Here is a 19,021-nt window from a genome sequence, read left to right on the forward strand (position 1 = left end):
CATGATAGATATTTTGCACCTGATGTTACTGTATGCCCTTTATGGAACCAGTTCTATTTTACAATATTTAAAAGGACAAAAAGGAAGTTTAAAAATGCATGGATGCAAGTCTTGAGTTTATTTAGGTGTGTGATGTTTTGAAACATCTATTTCTTCCTGGAGAATGAAAATGAGGGACATATTCTTTTCTCATAGGGTACTTGTGATTCCCATTAACACCACAAGCATGCACATTGAGAAGAAAGATCTGCTTGGGCAAAGTATGATTTGCCATTAAAAGAGTTTTAGAGAAATTACAGGTAAGAACATGGAAAACACTTCCTCATGTAGTTATTTATATTTTTACAATTCACCAGGCCTCTTTGTTGTGGCATCCTTTGAAAAGGCATTGCAGCTGTTCATAACAGCAATGATGACAGGAAAAATCTTATCCTTCCTTGTAGTGGCTATACAAAGATGACAACAGAATAGAACTAGATGTGTCTTGGGTCCTGACTCCTGAAATATCCTGACTTCATGAAACAGAGTGGCTCAGGGCATGCTCTATAGCACATCTTACTTCTACTCAGTGTAATACTGTGTACACCTTGAAGTGCTTCCTGCAGACTGCACCATGCATGAAGTTGAGTCAGACTCCTGACTATGCCTTCAAGCTGGTATATCATAACCACAAGCAGAGTGAAGTGCTAACAGGTGTATAAACCAACCCCATTTCTAGCTCACAGAAGAGCACTAGGCAGTTATCTTGCCTTGCTGGTATGCTAGTGGACAACGAGGCTCCTTGCAACCTTTTTCCTCTTTGTCAGACCCATGCAACAGGTCACAATTTATCCTCAGCCATTGTGCGTTTTATATATTAATGGATATTACAGATTTCCCCAGGAAAAAAATAATTTACTGGAAGAGACAGTAGTTTACTGGCTACAATGAACTCTGTAGTTTACAAAGAGGTTTGAGAAAAATCAATAGAGATAAGAAGTTAACTTATTTTCCTCGTACATTTTTTATGTTGCTTTCATGTTTTCCATAGCAAGGAAGTCTGTTGAGGGTTGAGAGGCCACTCTAGATAGAAACTGAAACAGAGGGTGCAAAATCATGCATGAATGATATCTCAGTCAGCCAACAATTCAGTTGTTTACACTGTATCGGTTTACACTGTGTCAATTCTCCTTAGAGTAGGTTTGCAGTGAAGATAGCTTCAATAACTCATAGGCATAGACAATATTCAGAAGTAGTTAATTTGCACAGAGCTGCAATTGTACCTCTATTCTAAACTACATACCTACAGAAATCACATCACTGAACTACAGCCACCTCTGAGATGGACAATAGCAGGCAGTGCCCAACAAACAGAGAAGGGGTAGTTTTGGCCTGGTAGTCTTACAAAATATTCTATACTATGAGGGTTTTAATGTCCAAGTACAGGCAGCTGTTTTTGGGTGAGCCCATAGCAGCAATGGCGAAGAAGGCCTTTTTCTCCGTCTATGTCTGCCCTGTGATTATGACTTTCTTTCTTTGCTACCAAAATCCATGTTTTTGTCACCTCAGGGTTAGACCACTGCAATGCACTCTGCCTGGACCTACATCTAAAATCAAGGGACGCTTGTGCAGCAGGTAGCAGTTTGTCTGATAAGCAGTGTATCTCCCTGACGATATGTAACACCAGTGTTTTGGGATCTGCATTGGCTACTGCTGGTAACTGAGTGGAGTTTAAGAGGTTGGGTTTTGCTTTATAGAGACCTTAGTGGCCTAGGACTATATGAGAGACCACCATTTCCTCTGTGCTGTGTAGCTGCAGTTGCAGTTAGTGGAGATGCTGCAGCCGGAGTACCCTCGGCATTCTCTTCTCAGCTTTGTCACTCATTCCTTACCTTGGTTCAAAAAAGCCGAGATTTTCTGACCATTGGGACATGCTGCAAGGCCCATCTTTTCATGCAGACTTTTTGAGGAAGGGAAGTGGTTGGAACATGATAAGGGCTGTTCTTGGTGTGTGAACTCTGATGCTGTTTGATTTGATATTACTGATAGTTATTTGTTTTGGGTAAAGAGCAAGTTTCATGATACTGAATCTTTAAAATTATGATTAGGGTTTGTAGATCTCCAGATAAGCAATTTTTTCTTTGTTATAAATCTACCGTTATGGTCACAGCACACAAACAGAGAAATTAGATAAAAACATGAAATACTCTTTATGGAAGGTTGCAATATCACACTATTTTATTACTTAAAATGCAGAAACTTAAAACAGAAGACCAAAAACCAAGAGAGAAAAAGCCAGCTGCTCCATAAGGCAGAGATGCACAACTCAACCCACTTTGCTTGCTTTAGGCTGGCTCTTCGTAAACTGACTTTGATCACATGCTTCTTTCAGAGTAGAGCTGTAGAGCCCTGTGCAAGACTATTTTTTTAAACCCCGCTCCTGTCCTACCCCGCAATACCCACTCCCCACCTACTCCTGCATTGTTACTTGCATTTTTATCCTGATCCCACCAGCAAAAACCTTAGATCCCAGAAATCCCACAAGAGACAGATTCCCTCATGCTACTAAAAAACAAAACAAAACAGGTTGGTTAATATATTATATCTATAAATGGAATTCAGACACAATTTTTACCACTAAAAGAATAAAACAAATCTTGCTGAAACGATGTAAAAAAATAACTGTTATAATAGATATCACATCTCTTTCTATCCCTCACTTAAATGTAAGTATTAAAATCTTTATTTTAAAAAAATGACAACCTTGCTTTACATGGCTGAAATTCTATTTATGACAAACTGACGAGAGTTAGTATTTTTCTCGCAAATTACCACAGTCTGCTTTTTTTGCCCATTCAATCCCACCCACAACAAAGTACATTTTCCCTGCTCCCGCTATTCAATACATAACTTCAACTAGCATCGTTTGTTGTTGTTGTTGTGTTTTTTTGTGAGCTGAGGGGGAAAATATAATAAGAGAAAATGAAAGTGTAAAAATCAGGGCCAGGAGATTAGGACTGTGCATCTTGGAATCTACTCAGGAACATAACATTCTGCACACCCTTTCTTCCATTGTGCAAATATCAGCCCCATCCCTGAAATCCTATACTTCTATAGTAGTCGGCCACTCATATAAATAGTCTATGAATACAGAATATTTGTAGGGCTATCCCACCTATAATGCTAATGGCATAGCTTATGGTGTTTGGGAAAGCATTTTCCACCTGCTGGTAGATTAGGTTTTGTTTATCACTTTCCAGTAAGACTTCCCCATTGTGACACCTTATTTCTAACAGATGGCTCAATCCTGGCAAGGTAAAGAGTGATCCTGCAGGATCAGTCTCTGAAACAGAACAGGTTTCACAGCTTCCTCATTGTCACAATGCTGCTTGATGTTTGTTAGTATTGTTACTTGTCACCCTCTCCACTTCATATGTGTATTTTGCCACGTTTTTTTCAAAATCAGCTGATCTCAAACCTTGGTTTCAGAGGAATAAAATAGCACAAGGGACTACTCCTGTTTTTCATGTTTGTTAACTACATAGCAGAAGTCAGATTCATGGGCAGCAGATTTATTTTAAACTAGATGACTGGACACTCTTAAGAGGGAAACTCAGACCTAGCAAGCTATGAAAAGAAATGAAAAATGGCCAGTGGAAAAGGCATCCATATGGCAACATTTGCTTCCTAATCTAATGTCTTATTCAATTCTTTCTGAAGAGGTGTCTGGTATTATATTTACAATCTAGGGTTTTTATTCTGTCAGAATGATCTTAAATTCATATTGCTTTTATGGTTCCCTGCAGAAACAAAATCTGCCCATGATCAAGATATATGTTCTAGTTCATGAAAAAACTCACTACATTACTGCTAGCAAGTTAGGAAAAAGTGACATATTCCTAGCACCAGTGATTTATAATGACATTAAATGAGGACCAAAGTATAGCAGAAACTCCCCTCTGCTTATTCATTCTCCCTTAATGATATGTGTAACAGAGTCAGACAAATATCATTTTCATAGACAGTGAAAGTCCAAGGATTAGGCCACCCCGTCATACTCTGACAAAAGGATTTTGCCTGGCAAAAGCACCTCCATTGATGTCAACAGCTTCCAGGCACATTAATTCAGACAAATGGTTACTGGACAGCTGTTCCCTTCAAGAATAAGTTTTATGCTTTAGGTCCTGATCCAGCATTAATTGAATTCAATATGACTACATTGGGAATTGGATAAAGCCCTGTATTCCCCTAGTCTTACTTTGAATTACAGCTACATGTGTGATCAAATACAACTTTTAATGTGTGATATTACTTGATCACTGACATTATCTTACACATTTAGACTATTTACTGCCACATATGTCATCTACTAGAGGAAGGACTGTAGTGGGGCTCAATTTTAGCTAGCTCTAGAAATCCAGTTCAGATTATCCTTCCCCTTGCTGTAGGAGAACAAAGGGAACCTCTTCTAAACCGTCTGACCCATATGTGAACTTACTTACCACTTTTCCCTGTGGCAGTTATGAGTAAGGCTCAGATTTGATTAGTGTGCCTCCATATGAAAGTAATTATGCTTTTATTCTTGCTCAGTCTAGTTATTTATAAAAATAGTTTTCTTGATTGGCATATTTGGTACTTTGAAAGAGAAGTATCTTCAGTCTATAGTTACCAGAAGGTTGAACAAGGGCCTGGGTTAAGGATAGGATTAAAATAAATAAAATGTTAAGGATTATAAGAGAGCATTCCTGATCCTATTATCACTTTAGATTCTGCGAGTGCCCCATGGATATATGAAGTACACCTGGGAAAGCTGGGGTATAAAATAAACAAATGCGTTTGAACCAAGATACAACAAAGGAAAGGTTCACATCCTGTAAGTTCATGGTTTGGATCCATTTCTCTAAATAAAGTTGTTAATGAGAGCATCGATGAGAACAAAAAAGTTATTAAAATGGAATTTCAACCGTGTATTTCAAATCTAGGTTAAAATTCAATGTAGTATCAGTCATTCACAAACCTGTCACAAGCAGTTTGGGATTTTATTTTCAATTAGAGTTACTAAAGCTTTTGGGGGGTAGCCAGTGGGACAGTTCCATCATTTAGGACCCGACATAGCTCCCACCGAATAAATGGCATAACATTTCATCCTGCTGCAATGGTGCAATGACCAACCTCTGATTATGAGAATGTTTGGGAGACACATCACATCACAGTATGTATATAGCTAAATCTGCCATTCTATTTCTTACTTCAGACAACTACCCTATGTGGACACCAGTTAAAATGTTAAAGCAGATTTGTCAGATTTTGCTGAACAGGTTAAGCAGCACATAGCACAATTATACATAGCCTCTTACGTTGCCATATCACCTCTTTGTTCTAGAGACAAATGACTAAAATCCCCAGACTCATTCCACACAGTTTACTAAATAGCCATTATAATATTGTATTACCATAGCACCTAGAAGCCCTAATCCTGGACCAGGGCCCCCACTGTATTTGTACAGCACCTAGCACAAAACAAAACTTGGGTCCTTGCCCCAAAGAGCTTACAGTCTAAGTCAGTGGTTCCCAACCTGTGGCCCACGGGGTCTTTCAAAATGGCCCGCTGCTCCCTCCTGCTGCCTTCAGAAGGAGCCGCAGGCTAAGGACCCAGGCGGAGCACATTGCCATGGGGCTACAAGACCAGTGCAGGCTCCTTGCCACATCCGAGGGGACAGGAGATCAATGCTCCCCTCCCCCTGGCTGTAGCAGGTAGCATGGCAAAGCGCTCTGCCTGGGTCCCGAGGGGTTGGGCTCCCTTTTGGAGCCAGAGGGAGGGGAACACTGATCTCCTGTCCCCCTGGCTGCAGAAGGGAGCCACTGCCTAGACTAGGGATTCAGGTGGAGCGGACAGGGCTACATGACGTATGCAGTTTCCCTGCTGCAGCCAGGGGGACGGGAGATCAGCAAGGAGGCAGCCTCCTTGCTGAACTCCTTCTGTCTGGCTGCAGTGTGGGGGAAGGAGGAAGGGCTGCTGATGGAGATTGGTGGCCTTCAGAGTTATAAAAATGATATCTGTGGCCCTTCAGCCAAAAAGGTTGGGAACCACTGGTAAGTAAATCATATAGTAACAATGTAGTCATTCATTACCTGGATTAATTTTACTTTTACACTCAGGTCTCTGACTTTCTGTGGCCAATGAGGCATATTCCATTTAGAATACTGCTTCTGAAACCTATTTAACTATGATGCTGAACTGCCTGTCCATTGCCTGCCCATTTTGTACCTATTCTATGACTGGATTAATAATTTAAATTTTCAAGGCTGTCAAACAGTGATCTTTCACAAACACTATATCCACTTAAAAAGGGATATTGAACTGTTACTACCTGCACAGAGTCCCACTTCTCTTGGTTAAATTCCCAGCGCAAAATATGATATATGAATGCCTTCCTATTTGGCTACAATGTTTTTAAATGGCAAAGCATGGAAAACTCAGAACATGACAGACAAGTAAACTATTTTTAAAAGAAAACATTAAGATTCTCCTTAAAAGTACAGGACCTGTGAAGTTGAGTATATCATCAGATGTCTGGTTGAAGGAATGCCAACCAAGGTTATTAATTTCACAGACTTGAAAACTCCACAATGGCAATCTGCAATCTGATCAAGGCAGGATTTCAAATGTGAAACTGGGAAAGGAAACCTCAGTAAGGCCCTAAATAAGAGAAACCTACAAGTTACGTATCACAAGTGTGGTAAGTAGAGCACTGGTGGCTGCTGCAACAGTGTTAAGGTGTTGTGTTACTTCAGAATCAAAAGAAAGTAAATAAAAGAACTGTTCACCAGGCAATTTATTTGTGAGAACTTTTACCATTATTTATAATTTTGAAGCATCTCATTATAGATTAGAATAGAATTTAGCTTTCCACAGCCTCTTGCACATCACAAGACCTTCACCATAACCAAGACACCAGAAAGTGCTCTATAAATCTATTGGAAATTATTAGGGAAGCAATAGCATAAGAGTAGTTGTATGCACTCAGTAATGACTCATACAGCTTTGGATATTCCAAACTGTTTATTTACAGAAAAAATATTTATATGGAAGACCTGCATCATCTTCTATTCCTGATCTTGCGCCCAAATAACATTATGGGATCAGCAACTCAAGGGCAACTTCAGAAACGTACGTTTATCGTGTACAGTACATTGGAACTCATGACTCTTTGGTGGATGGAAAATTGCAACCCATTTTAGGAAGCTATTGAGATTGTAACACTATCCTTTCTGTTGCTCTCAGTGGATCCCCAATATTACTGCATAGGTTTACTTAAATGTCATCAACATTTAAAAGGCTTCTAGAATGACTGTAATCCCGCCACTTTACTAGATCTTATATTTTCCTCCTATATTTATGTCCATTTTAGGTATCCACGGAATATTTAATTGAGGGCAAGGAAAAATACACCATTAAGTAAGCTGAGTGTATTTAAAGCTTGTTAGCTTTGGGAGGAGAAAATTAACCTCAAGTGTTTGATTTCAGTTGGTTGATGCTAAAAAGAATGGTATGGGTAACTTGTAATGGGTGGATAACCCCATACTGGAGAGATAAGGGGACAGGAACAACTCTGGGCCCAGGAAGCCTCACCCTGACAGCTTTGCTGCTCATGCTCCAGTTGGAGGAGGGAATTAAAAAGGCTGGTAGGTGACGAGAGGCAGATCTGCGCTCATTGCTACAGAGGGATTACATCAGGAGGGCATTCTCAGGGGGAGATCTGCTGTATGAAGCTGGGGCTTCTAGTCTGCTGAGGCCCATGGACCAGATTGCCAGGGACAACCACAAGCCATGATGCATCCCAACCAGGGTCATAGCAGCACGAAGAGACCCAAGAGACAGCATTAGCCAGACTGCAGGTAGTGGATGCCTGCCTTCTGGTGTTCACAAGGGCCCCTGGGTCAGAAGCCATTGGAGGGGGAGAGCTTGGTTCTCCTACCCCCATATCATTAGGTGAGGCTGCTGTCACAGACTCTCACTGCTAGGCAGGGAGGCTTGCCCTGCTCACAGTCTAGGGTTGCCAACTTTCTAATTGCTGAAGACTGAACACCCCAGTCCCGCCTCTTTCCCCGAGGACTTTCCAATTGAAACCCTATCACAGCTCCGTAAAACTTCAGATGATACCACTAAAGAAATTAAGATGACGTTTACAAAAGCAGGGCAAATGTTTCATAACCTCATGCCAGGATTCCTTCATATCAGTTCTTCACATCAGCTGTAGAGTCAGGGGAAAGCCTTGAAACCTGAACCTTGCTGTCTTGCATATATTCTTATAGCAAAAACAATGAGAATTCTGTAGCACTTTAAAGACTAACAAATTTAATTTCAGCAGGCATGAAATTAAATTTGTTAGTCTTTAAAGTGCTACGGAATTCTCGTTGTTTTTGCTGTATACAGACTAACACGGCTACCCCTCTGGATATATTCTTATATATACGTTTGGCTTTAGGGCAGAGACTTGCTTAAAGGAAATCAAATTTGAGAATAGAGGACATGCATTTGTCACAAAGAAGAGCAATATATAATCAGATACTTGTGTTAGGTCATTTTTTGTTCTTTTTGTTTTGTAACATTTGACATTCCTTTTTCATGTATGTATAAACTTTTAAAGACGAACATATATATTTATAAATTAGAGGAAATACACTGGGATTATTTCCAGCAGCAAGGTCTGTGATGCAAAAACCTTACTCAAAACTAGCATACTTTTCACATATTTTATTAGCAATGAATACACATATAAAATACATTATTCGACTGGAAAACTTGTTTCCATCCATTAAAGGAAAAGACTGCTTCCCTCTGTCCTTATTGTAGAGCAGATTTTTGACCTACATATTAAAATATCGGAATTTAACTGAAATCTGTACAGTCTAACAAAATCAGCTATTCTCTCCTCCATGTTCATGTTAATTGCCGTCCATTTAGAGACAAATAAACATGTGAATGGAGGAGAAAACGGATGCCATATTTCCTAGATATATAAACTACAGACTTCCCATTTTTATGCCATGAAGCCATCAAAAATATTACTTCACTTGAAAAATACATTGAGTTTGATTTCTTCACTGTTTTGCATCTTTGTATAGTCATTTAAACCAGTGCAAAATGAGTACAAAGTAGTTGTAAAAATCAGAATGGTAGGGTTTGACACACTTTTAACTCAGGGATAAATGACTACACAAGAGGTAAGACAGTAAAGAATCAGGATCATTGAACTTCCTAAAAGCACTTTAAAAAGCCATATCAATGTTACACTTTCAGATAAAAATGTTATATTGTTAATAATCAGGACAAGGCACTTAGGGAAAAAGTTGTTATAGGGTCACGTAAATGTCATTAGAGGCAATAAATCTCTCTTAAATACTGCTCTGTGCTCTTTTGAAGTGGACAAAGTGGAATATAAGACATCAGGACATCATTCAAAAGGAATTTTATGTAAATAAAAGCACATATACTGTAGAAAAGCAAGACAAATAGTTCCATACTTTATAAACCTTACCTTGAATTATAGTACATAGTAGTGCTAGACTCAAAGCAAGTTTTAGCATATCTGATATAAAAATATGTACCTAAAAGCATTGTGCATACTTTGTGCATGTCAGTTTTTCTGTTTGCATTGTTGCATTAAGTTCAAGACATATTTTTCAGATTTATTTTTATCCAGGTCATGATGTAACAAAATACAGTACTATAAAGCAAATATTAAAATAGGAGTAGAAATAACATGCTCAGATATCCTTTATCAATTGATCTTCAGGGCATAAGCCTGAAACCAATTTTACAGTGTCCACTCCAATTTCTCCAGTTTTGCCCTTCCCACGTTCTGATTCAAAAATGATCTGATGTAAGAAAGAAACAACATTAATTATGAGGAGGTAGCAAATCTGAACATTTAACAACTGTTCAAGAGGAAAGATAGTTAATTAACTAGAATGAGATGATATCAACTGAAGGGTTGTATTCTTATCACTATCTAGGAAGACTAACCTCATTAAATCCCTGATCTTTTTATAACTCTTACAATATCTGAACTAGAGCAAGACTGATTGTCCTCTACGCTAATCTACAATACCAAATTGATTCTCAGAATGGAATTTACTATTGTTATAGTATAAACAAAGTGGTTTCTCTCTCTAAAAACCAAGAATATATTATAATAAAGTAACAAATATATCTGTTGCTGATATATGATGTTTGTGTATATTCTTTTCTCTGGGGATATTACAATTGTGAGTTTGCCCTCTATTTATATGATTGGTTACTGAGTCCAATATTTGTTTTAGGTATTTCTTAGTGCTTATCTATAGGTTATCTAAGCATTTAGGCCCAGATCCTCAAAGGTACTTAGGCTCCTAACTTCTACAGAAATAGTTCCACTGAAATCAATCAAAGTTAGAAACCTAAATACCTTTGAGGATCTGGGCCCTGATTCTCATTTACACTAAAGCTCCTTTACATTATTCTGGTAGTGCCAAAGGGCCTGGAAGTGGCCACCAATGACATTTATGCCCTTATAAAAGCCCTCTCCTCTTCCAAAGCAGTATAAAGGGACCTTGACATGAATGATAATCCGATCCAAAAGTGTCAAGAGGAAACTTTAATTGTACCTGTTGCAATCCTCAGAGCAGATTCTGGCCCCTGCTTGCCAAAGCAGCTGGAAACCCAGCTTAACTGGCTATCCACAGATTCTCCTTTTTTTTTATAAGGGAATCCCAGGGTGGTAAGGCCTGGCAAAGTGGCTTTGCACCATCCATTTCCTGTTCATATTGGGATAGGTGTGTATTCTGGTAATCCATAGCTGCCAGAACAGTCCCTTGGAGATGTGGACTTTGGGCTGCTCTAAATAATTCCCAGGACTATCCCATCCCCTGGCTAGTCCCAGCGACCAGGAGCTGCAAAGCAAGGATAAACTCACCTTTAAAGTCACATCCCATCTGGTATGGCATGGAACACAGCTCATATGGACCAGAGAATCTGGCCTCTAGTGTATTTGTGTCATATGGAGAAAGCAAGTCTTTGTGTATGTAATATCAGGACTGGAGGCACCACCACATGTATCATGAAGTTAACTAATAAGCATGTCAACACACATTGGATACAGGCTCTTGGCTAACAATGAGGATTGCATCTGCATTAGATAGCTTTGTTCCTTCTCTGATTAAAGGGCATTTGTGCAAACACCCAAAACCCAGGTTATTTGATGATGAGGATCATTCAGTACACCCCATCAAATTATCAGGAAACATTGCAAGCTAACCTGAAAGCTCTAATCCTTCACTACCTATGCCATAGTTCAATCTTTAAAAGCAGTTGTGGTGGAGGTAAAAAAAAAAAAAAGCATACTCTCTCAGTGCCTTTTTTTGCAATGAGACATATATCAGAGGCTTTGACTACTTGTGATCATTAAAGATCTGATAGAACTTTCACAAAATGATAAGATTCTTCTCCTTAACATCCTGACAGACTCAGGCAATTAAATTCTCTCTAGCTAAATTGTCCCTGAAGTTTCAACAGAATATTATCCTTTATTTTGTCTCCTCGAAAATTATTTGGTGGTGTTGCTAGCATAGAATGGCTCCCATTTTCTACTTTAGAGGTGGCTTTCCGTAGTTGGTAATTGGTATACCTACAAAACAGTCTATAGGATGCTTAAGAATCAGTGAGGATGAAATGCAAGCTGTTGTGTTAGTTATTGCAATTTGTTTTCTGCTTTTACTTACATTCTTAGTAGTCTCTTCTCCCTGAAGCATTTCTATTTTTCCAGTCCTCCACCTTTCATCTTTTCCTCTGCTCTGCTCCCAGGCAGGCACACTTCTGTGGCTGCCCAGGAACACTCTGAGTTTTCCCACCCTCTCTCCAGCAAGGCGATAATTGAAAATCAAACAGTAGCTGCCCTTCGGCTCGAGGCCAGTGAGGAGAAGTTTCAGACGCCCAACGTTCTTTTTGTGCCCCACAAAGGCTGGAACGGTCATGTAATATCCATCACCTTGTGAGGGGAAAGAAACAGACATCTTTGTGTGTTTTGTTGCATTTTGTGAAATATTTTTCTTAGTAAACTGAATATCAGTTTGCCAAGATAATAATAAGTGGAAGCTTCATCACTTAAATAAGTAAAATCTGGAAAAACACTGTTGAATATACTATGTAGGGAACAAGGATGGATTAGATAGTCTAATTTTTCATCTATAACTCCATCAGTTCTTTGAACAATCTTGCATTTTGTTTTCATTTCAAAGGAAATAAAGATTCAATACAGCACTTAAACTCTCTCTGCTCTCAGAGTCTGAAACATCCAAAATTTGTTTTGTGTAACTCAATATATTCTCCTTCTTAATACTATGGATTATATTTATTATGGTAATATCTAAGATCAGACAAGTTTGGAACTCCATTGTGCTAAACACTATACAGACAGTAATTAACACTCCCTGTCCAAAAATGCTTTACACTGGAAATAGATGACAGACAAAAAGTAGAGAAAAAGACAGAACACACGAGCAAAGCAAATACAGTGATAGCGAGCAAACATCACATTAGTTCCATTGTTTTTAGGAGTGTTTTGGGAGGAGGTGTTGCTGGGAGGGAATTAGATAAATGGAAAGGCACAGGAAGGGAGAAGAGACATGGAAGGGAAAAGGGTGAGGGGGAAAGAGGGAGGGAAGGAAAAATGAGAGTATGAAGGATAGGTGAAGAGAGGCTGAGGTGAAGAGAGTATAAGGGAGGATACAGGGGATAGTTGGACCAATCAGTGCAAGGGAGAGAATGTCCAGAGTGAAAATTGTGGAGTGCAACAGGGAGTACATCTACATAGCACTTAAACATCCAGAGCTGGCTCTGGTCAGCTGACTCAGGCTCGCAAGGTTGTAAAACTGCTGTGTAGACATTTGGGCTCAGGCTGGAGCCTGAGCTCTGGGACCTGTTGCTAGGGTGGCAGGAATAGAAACTATCCACTTAAATCTTAGCAACAGTATGTATTTTAAATACCATTCTCTCGATCAGCAGGATTCCAGTCAAAGTCATCGTCAGTGTCTTGTTTCCAGTTACAAATCCCTTGACTGAAGCTGCAATCAACTGAAAAATTTGAAAAACATCATTGGAGGAAAAAGAAAACAAGGCAATACGCTGTATTATGATATGACTCTCAGTTACGAAGTTATGTTTGAATAGTTAATAATAAAATTAATCAAAATATGCATTCAAATAGCATTGACTTAGATTAAACCCTAAATAGCATTTAGACTCAATGCAGCAATTCCTACCTTAACTCATAATATTATCTGCTGTGACTAGTTACTGCAAGAGCCTCCCACCTGGACATGATTTCATACTGTTTTTAGTTCATTGGCTGCCTGCTGGTTTCCTGGTGTAGTTTAAGGTGTTAGTTGTGAGCTGTAAAGCCTTGAATGACCTGGGAGCTGCCAATTTGAGGAACTACCTCTCTCCTTATATGATATTGCAGCAGTTGTGGTCAGCTGATCGGCTCCAGCCCCTTCCATTTAAAAGAGAGCCATGACATCCTTTGTGAGGGTCCCATGAGTTTGGAACTCCCTCCCTCCACAACACTTAGTTTGAAATAGCCCGAATCTATTGACTTTTAGGGCATACTGAAAAGACCCTATTGTTTGGAGCACAACATAGATACTAATTCTGTATTTGTGAAAATTAAAAGAAATGAAATAAATACTGCACTATACAATGCAGGAACAAGCACAATGGGTCAGATTAAGAATGGTGTACCAGCCATCCCTAGTCATCCTTCTGAGTTTCCCTTGCTTTTGTGACTTCAAACCAAACCATTCCAATTCTTTGAATGTACTATATTGTGGGGCTAAGATAAAGGATTTACATGGCATTCTATCGTGTACCGTTACTGTATATGTCCATTTTCACATGATTACAGCTTTCTGGAGGAAAAAATTATCCTTTGGGCTGAAATGTTTCATGTTTGTTCTCAGTTTTTGTTGGGGTTTTTGTTTGTTGTTTTTAAGATTTGGTAAAATGTCATTGGATCATTTTTGACTCTCATCCTACCCTTAAACTACTCAAACTTCAGCTAGCCCCAAATTCTCAAGTATGGTCCAAGTCAATGGCCCAAATAACCGGGCTGGGTGCTTAATAGCTCCACAGAAGACCTTTCCTCAGCTACAGAACAGGGGCCAGGGCAGCCCTGAGTATGTAGCTGCCCCTGTGCATCCCCTTTAATTCTACCACATGGGTTCTGGCTTTCTTCACACCTCTCAGGATCAGGCCCTTAGATACCATCAACTTCCTGAAGTTCCCACTGTGGCTCACATCATATTTCTAATTGATAGTTGGTTTCACCTTCCTCAGGAGTGCTGAACAGGTTAAAATCAGGTGGTCATATCACACATGAATCATTTTATTATACTTACAAAGTGAATGGGCCCTGTTGACCCTGGGGTCCTTTCCATCTTTTCTATGTTCTGCCTAGTGCAGAGTTGCAGTGCCATGGATTATAACTCCCAGCAGCTACTGTGTTCTCTGCAGCCACAAGCTTTGTTTGAAAAAGGAAAGGTAGGACATGGCAGACACACATATTCTTTGTTTAAACAGGTAGATCTTGGCCTTTGTGTAGTTCTTCTACTGTTTTTACAGCAAACTTTTCTTGAGACAAAAATTATGAATTTAGCCAACATTCTAATGTCTATAAAATGTAACAATGACTTACTAAACACCATTTATTTATAGTGGTGCTATTTCAGATATGTGACAAATCCTGATGTATTTACTCAGTCTTGCTTAGGCAAAACTCCTATTGAAATCATTCTGAGAATTGCCAGAATAAAGACCAAAAGTACAAACACTGTATGGACTTTGGGATTTGGTCATTCTGAGTGCAGTCCTCATCTTAATACTGTTTAATTTTCAAGATGACCAACATTATTCTACTTTTCAAGTTTCTTAAAGGTAAATGAAATGAGATTTAATTGTAGGTCAAGATTCAACCTGGAACAATTTTTTACACCTGATTTATGAACAGTTAAAAGATGAAGTTTCATAGAGGACACAATAACAAACTCGTAACTAGGAACTGCCAGAGCAGCTTAGCTAAGCACTGTCTCCAGAATGTTAATCAGACTTTTGTTTTACTTTAAAGACTTTTCAACTTGCTACGAAACTCAGCTAAAAAAGGGTGCCAAGAAAACACACGCTGCACAAGAAAATCAATACTGTAGCAATGAAAAATAATTTACCTTCCTGTTCTGGTTTTGATGATGGAACTTTTCTCTGTGCCAGGACAGGACCAAAGGCAGCTGCTTCTTTAACCTTAGGAACTAATTAAAAAGGCTTATCAATGTCAAATAATTTACAGGGAGCAGAGAATTAAACTGATGTTTCAGCATACCAGTTGTCATCATATAGGTATCATGATGTAACATATGTTTATCAGCAACACTACCGAACCAACATCTAGCCACCGGTTTGGTGCGAACTTTGAACTTAAAAAAGCCCCAATCTTTTAATTTTGATCAAGCTATTGAATGCAATTTGTTTAAACTGCTTACTACCAGCACCCTATATTTTATCCTATGTACAACGGAACTGAAAGAGCAATACAATCAAGTATCCAAGAACATGCAGCTTTTTGGTCATAATGATCAGTTCTCTTTTGCTGCAATGTTTAGCCCACTGATTTAAGCTCACAAGAAATGGAATACAGCAAAGTCAATGACATCATGATTTGGCAGCAAACTGTTTGAAAACAGTAGCCATAGAAAACTCAAGATATTAATAATTTCATGAAAGCCATAAAATATTATAAGCTCAGTTGTGCTTCGAATGCGCAGCCCTGCATTAGGGTCAGTGGGAAGTGCACTGCCATAGGAGGCAGAGGCACCACCTGTTAGCAGATACAGTATGTGTTCCCCTCCAGACCTGGCTGGCTCGTGCAGTGGGAAGGCAGGGCCATACCACTGCCTTCTCCTTGGCCTCTTTATGGTGTCTGGAATCAATGAGCAGGTGCAATCTGAGCTATTTTGAACTTCAGGGCTTGTAAACAAGTTCTCATATAGAAACTGGTTTTAAGCCAAACTTGGAAGAATTGGTACAGGTTTACTGCAGCATTGCGGGTAGGAGATGTGTTCTCTGTCAGCCAGACTAATGTTATTCCAAACACTGGCCAGACAACAAGTCATGATGCTTTTCTCAGCATCAGCCCAAGAGATCCATCCAAACCCTCTTCGACCTGTATGATCTACACTGGTCTGGGGAACTGGAAACCTGAGATTGTTTTCAACTGATTGTCAGCCTGACACAAGTATTTTTGACAGTTTGAGATAGTCTCTCACTTTTTTGCACTATTTTAAGTGATTACTAGAAGAGGAGCCTGTAGAAGACAGATAGCATAGAACTCTCTATATAGAAATAGTACAACTAACCACAAATGGCATGATGGAGAATTCAGCTTCCAGTGATGAAGGATATAATTCTTTGCAAATGCATATGATGACAATAAAAACTTGAATGTACCACTTTCCGGGGAAAAACCTTGATTTACTGCTTATTAATAGTGTTGGCTTGACAGTTCTCTAGGCGGGAGTCCACTATTCATCCACAGAACACATACGGCATAGTGAGGAGAAGTTCAAGTTTCCCTCACCCTGCCAGATAACAGGAGCTACAGAAATTATAAATGATAAAATCTCTTATCCATATCTCAGGATTCACCTACACTGTAATGTTTTTAAAACCATTCCTTTCCCATACATGAACAGGACCTACAGTTTAGCTGTGAGTTTGCTCCAAGTATGTACCACTAATTTAGGGCCTGTTTCAGCAAAACACACGTGCTTCAGTTTCACTGAAATGAGGATACACCACCTCCTTAAATGAGTGGAGCCCCTCATGCATTTAACTAGCTTCTGAATCTTTCTTTTACTGCCAAAGTTACAAAAAAGATTTTCCTGTACATAAGTCTGTTTGAGGTTTGTGAAAAGCTGTTACTAAAAGAACCAATCCCACAATCCTGGGCACCCAACAGGACACACACATGCACGCACGCATGCGTGCCCTCAAGGCAGTTTATAGAGGTGCTGAACTGAGCAAAGAAAAGAGACCTTTGAAATGCTATGTGCTCTTTGATGGATTGCCAAGAGCTTGTCTTCTCTTGTTGCACTTTTCAGCCTTTCACCAAGACCATTGCTTAAATCACTTGGATAATGAACTTTCCTCAGGCTAAAACTAATATATATATAATTTTTTTTCCTGTTTCTTTACATAGGAACAAGTACATAGAGACTGGGTATAAGGCCTGCAAAAACATTTTACTGTCATTCCACATATCTGGGCCCACCATTAGCAAAAGGAGCTGAGACTCTAAGCACACTTGCCGAACTGAAAAAACAACTTCAGTATGACCTGTTCTGGGAAGAGTGAAGTGATTTAACTAAAGACAGAAGCTACCAGAATGGTTTGTTTATTGAATTACATTATGCTTTCACTTGGGAGACATATATGCAAGTGTAACTGTGTGCTGCCAATGCTCCAAGTGAAGAACTGTCTTGCAAATACAGTGTAACAAGGAGACAAACTCTGTCTCTACTTTTGTTTCCAATGGCAAGTGCTACACTCAGGATCTCATTCTCGAAATGTCAGGTGCCTTCAGGGCATTACAAAAAGGTTTCTGACCTTCAGATATATTAGAGCAGTGGTTCCCAACCTTTTTGACTCAAGAGCCACAGATATCATTGTTACAACCCTGAAAGGCTATTAGTCTCCGCCAGCAGCCCTTCCCTTGCCCCACACTGCAGCCAGATGGAAGGAGTTCAGTGAAGAGGCTGCCTCCCTCCTCATTGATCTCCCATCTCCCTGGCTGCAGCAGGGAAACCGTACTCGTCCTGTAACCCCACGCGCTCCACTTGGGTACCTAGGCAGTGGCTGCCTTCTGCAGCCAGGGGGATGGGAGATCAGTGCTCCTCTCCCTCTGGCTCCAGCAGGGACCCCAGCACCTAGGGACCCAGGCAGAGCACTTTGCCATGCTCCCTGCTACAGATGGGGGAGAGAAGCGCTGATCTCCCGTCCCCTTGGCTGCAACAAGGAGCCTGCACCGGTCTTTTAGCACTCTGGAAATGCACTTCACCTGAGTCCTTGGGCAGCGGCTCCCTTTTGCAGCCAGTGGGAGGGGAGCTGTGGGCCACTTTGAAAGCCCTCATAGGCCACTTTTGACCCCTGGGCCACAGGTTAGGAACCACTGTATTAGAGCATGTAAAAGGAGAAGGACAAAAAGCTGCTTGCAAAACGTTTGTACGAATACAAAACTTACTAACTAACAAAACTCTGATAACTTACATGGCTGCTGTTATGTCAGGAGAATTTATCCTGAACCCTTTCAGGGTAGGTGGCAATCTCTGGAACCAGAAGAGAAATGGTCATGTTCTGCATATGCCCAGATGAATGCACATTCTTTCTGAAGTGCCCAGCATGGCTATTCCTTTTTCAAGGTCCTTGCAGCCCTCAGGGTAGGTGTTCAATGTTGTTATTGTCCATGACATTTTTTTTAAATACAGCACCCAATCTTGAGTAAGGCCCCTGTTCTAACAGGACACCATGGCATTGTAGAGATAATAGTATTAGTACATGAAGGACTCAGAGTTAAGAAGAATTATGATTTCTGCACAGTGGAACAAACAATCAGCTCCACCAAGACTTAGGCTATCCTGAGGATTTTATTTGATCAAAAATAGTAGGAATGACATAATGGAACACTGGAACAACTCAGAGAAATTGCATTTATGGAAACACCTTCTTTAGCAACCAATAGTGAGAAAATGGTGCAGCCAAAAAGGGAGATGAAACATTCTGCCATTGTATAAAAAGGCCTATACAAAGTCCTGCCAAGGGAATTTAGGAACCCTGCATGTGGTCAAGCAAAAGGCCATTTGGAGAAAGTCCTGGGGGTTCAGTGCTTAGTGGTGGTGTTGCATGTTATAGTGCAAATGAAGTAGGTTTGAGAGCCATCTCATAAGCCATTCTCTGAGG

General features: G+C 39.9%; 1 protein-coding gene across 1 annotated transcript in view; it reads right to left on the reverse strand.

Moving 5' to 3' along the window:
* Positions 1 to 8,749: 8,749 nt before the first annotated feature.
* Positions 8,750 to 19,021, reverse strand: part of EGFL6 (EGF like domain multiple 6) — a 98,718-nt gene continuing 88,446 nt past the window's right edge. The window contains exons 12-15 of the mRNA XM_067566168.1: positions 15,235 to 15,318; positions 13,007 to 13,105; positions 11,743 to 12,008; positions 8,750 to 9,861 (exon numbers count right to left, since the gene is read on the reverse strand). Coding sequence (XP_067422269.1) covers positions 9,751 to 9,861; positions 11,743 to 12,008; positions 13,007 to 13,105; positions 15,235 to 15,318 — 560 coding nt within the window. The 3' untranslated portion in view covers positions 8,750 to 9,750. The remainder of the gene's footprint in view (positions 9,862 to 11,742; positions 12,009 to 13,006; positions 13,106 to 15,234; positions 15,319 to 19,021) is intronic.

The sequence above is a fragment of the Emydura macquarii genome, unplaced genomic scaffold, assembly GCF_026122565.2.
Source record: "Emydura macquarii macquarii isolate MOO-44397 ecotype Brisbane River unplaced genomic scaffold, CSIRO-AGI_Emac_v2 contig_2734, whole genome shotgun sequence".
Taxonomy (NCBI): domain Eukaryota; kingdom Metazoa; phylum Chordata; order Testudines; family Chelidae; genus Emydura; species Emydura macquarii.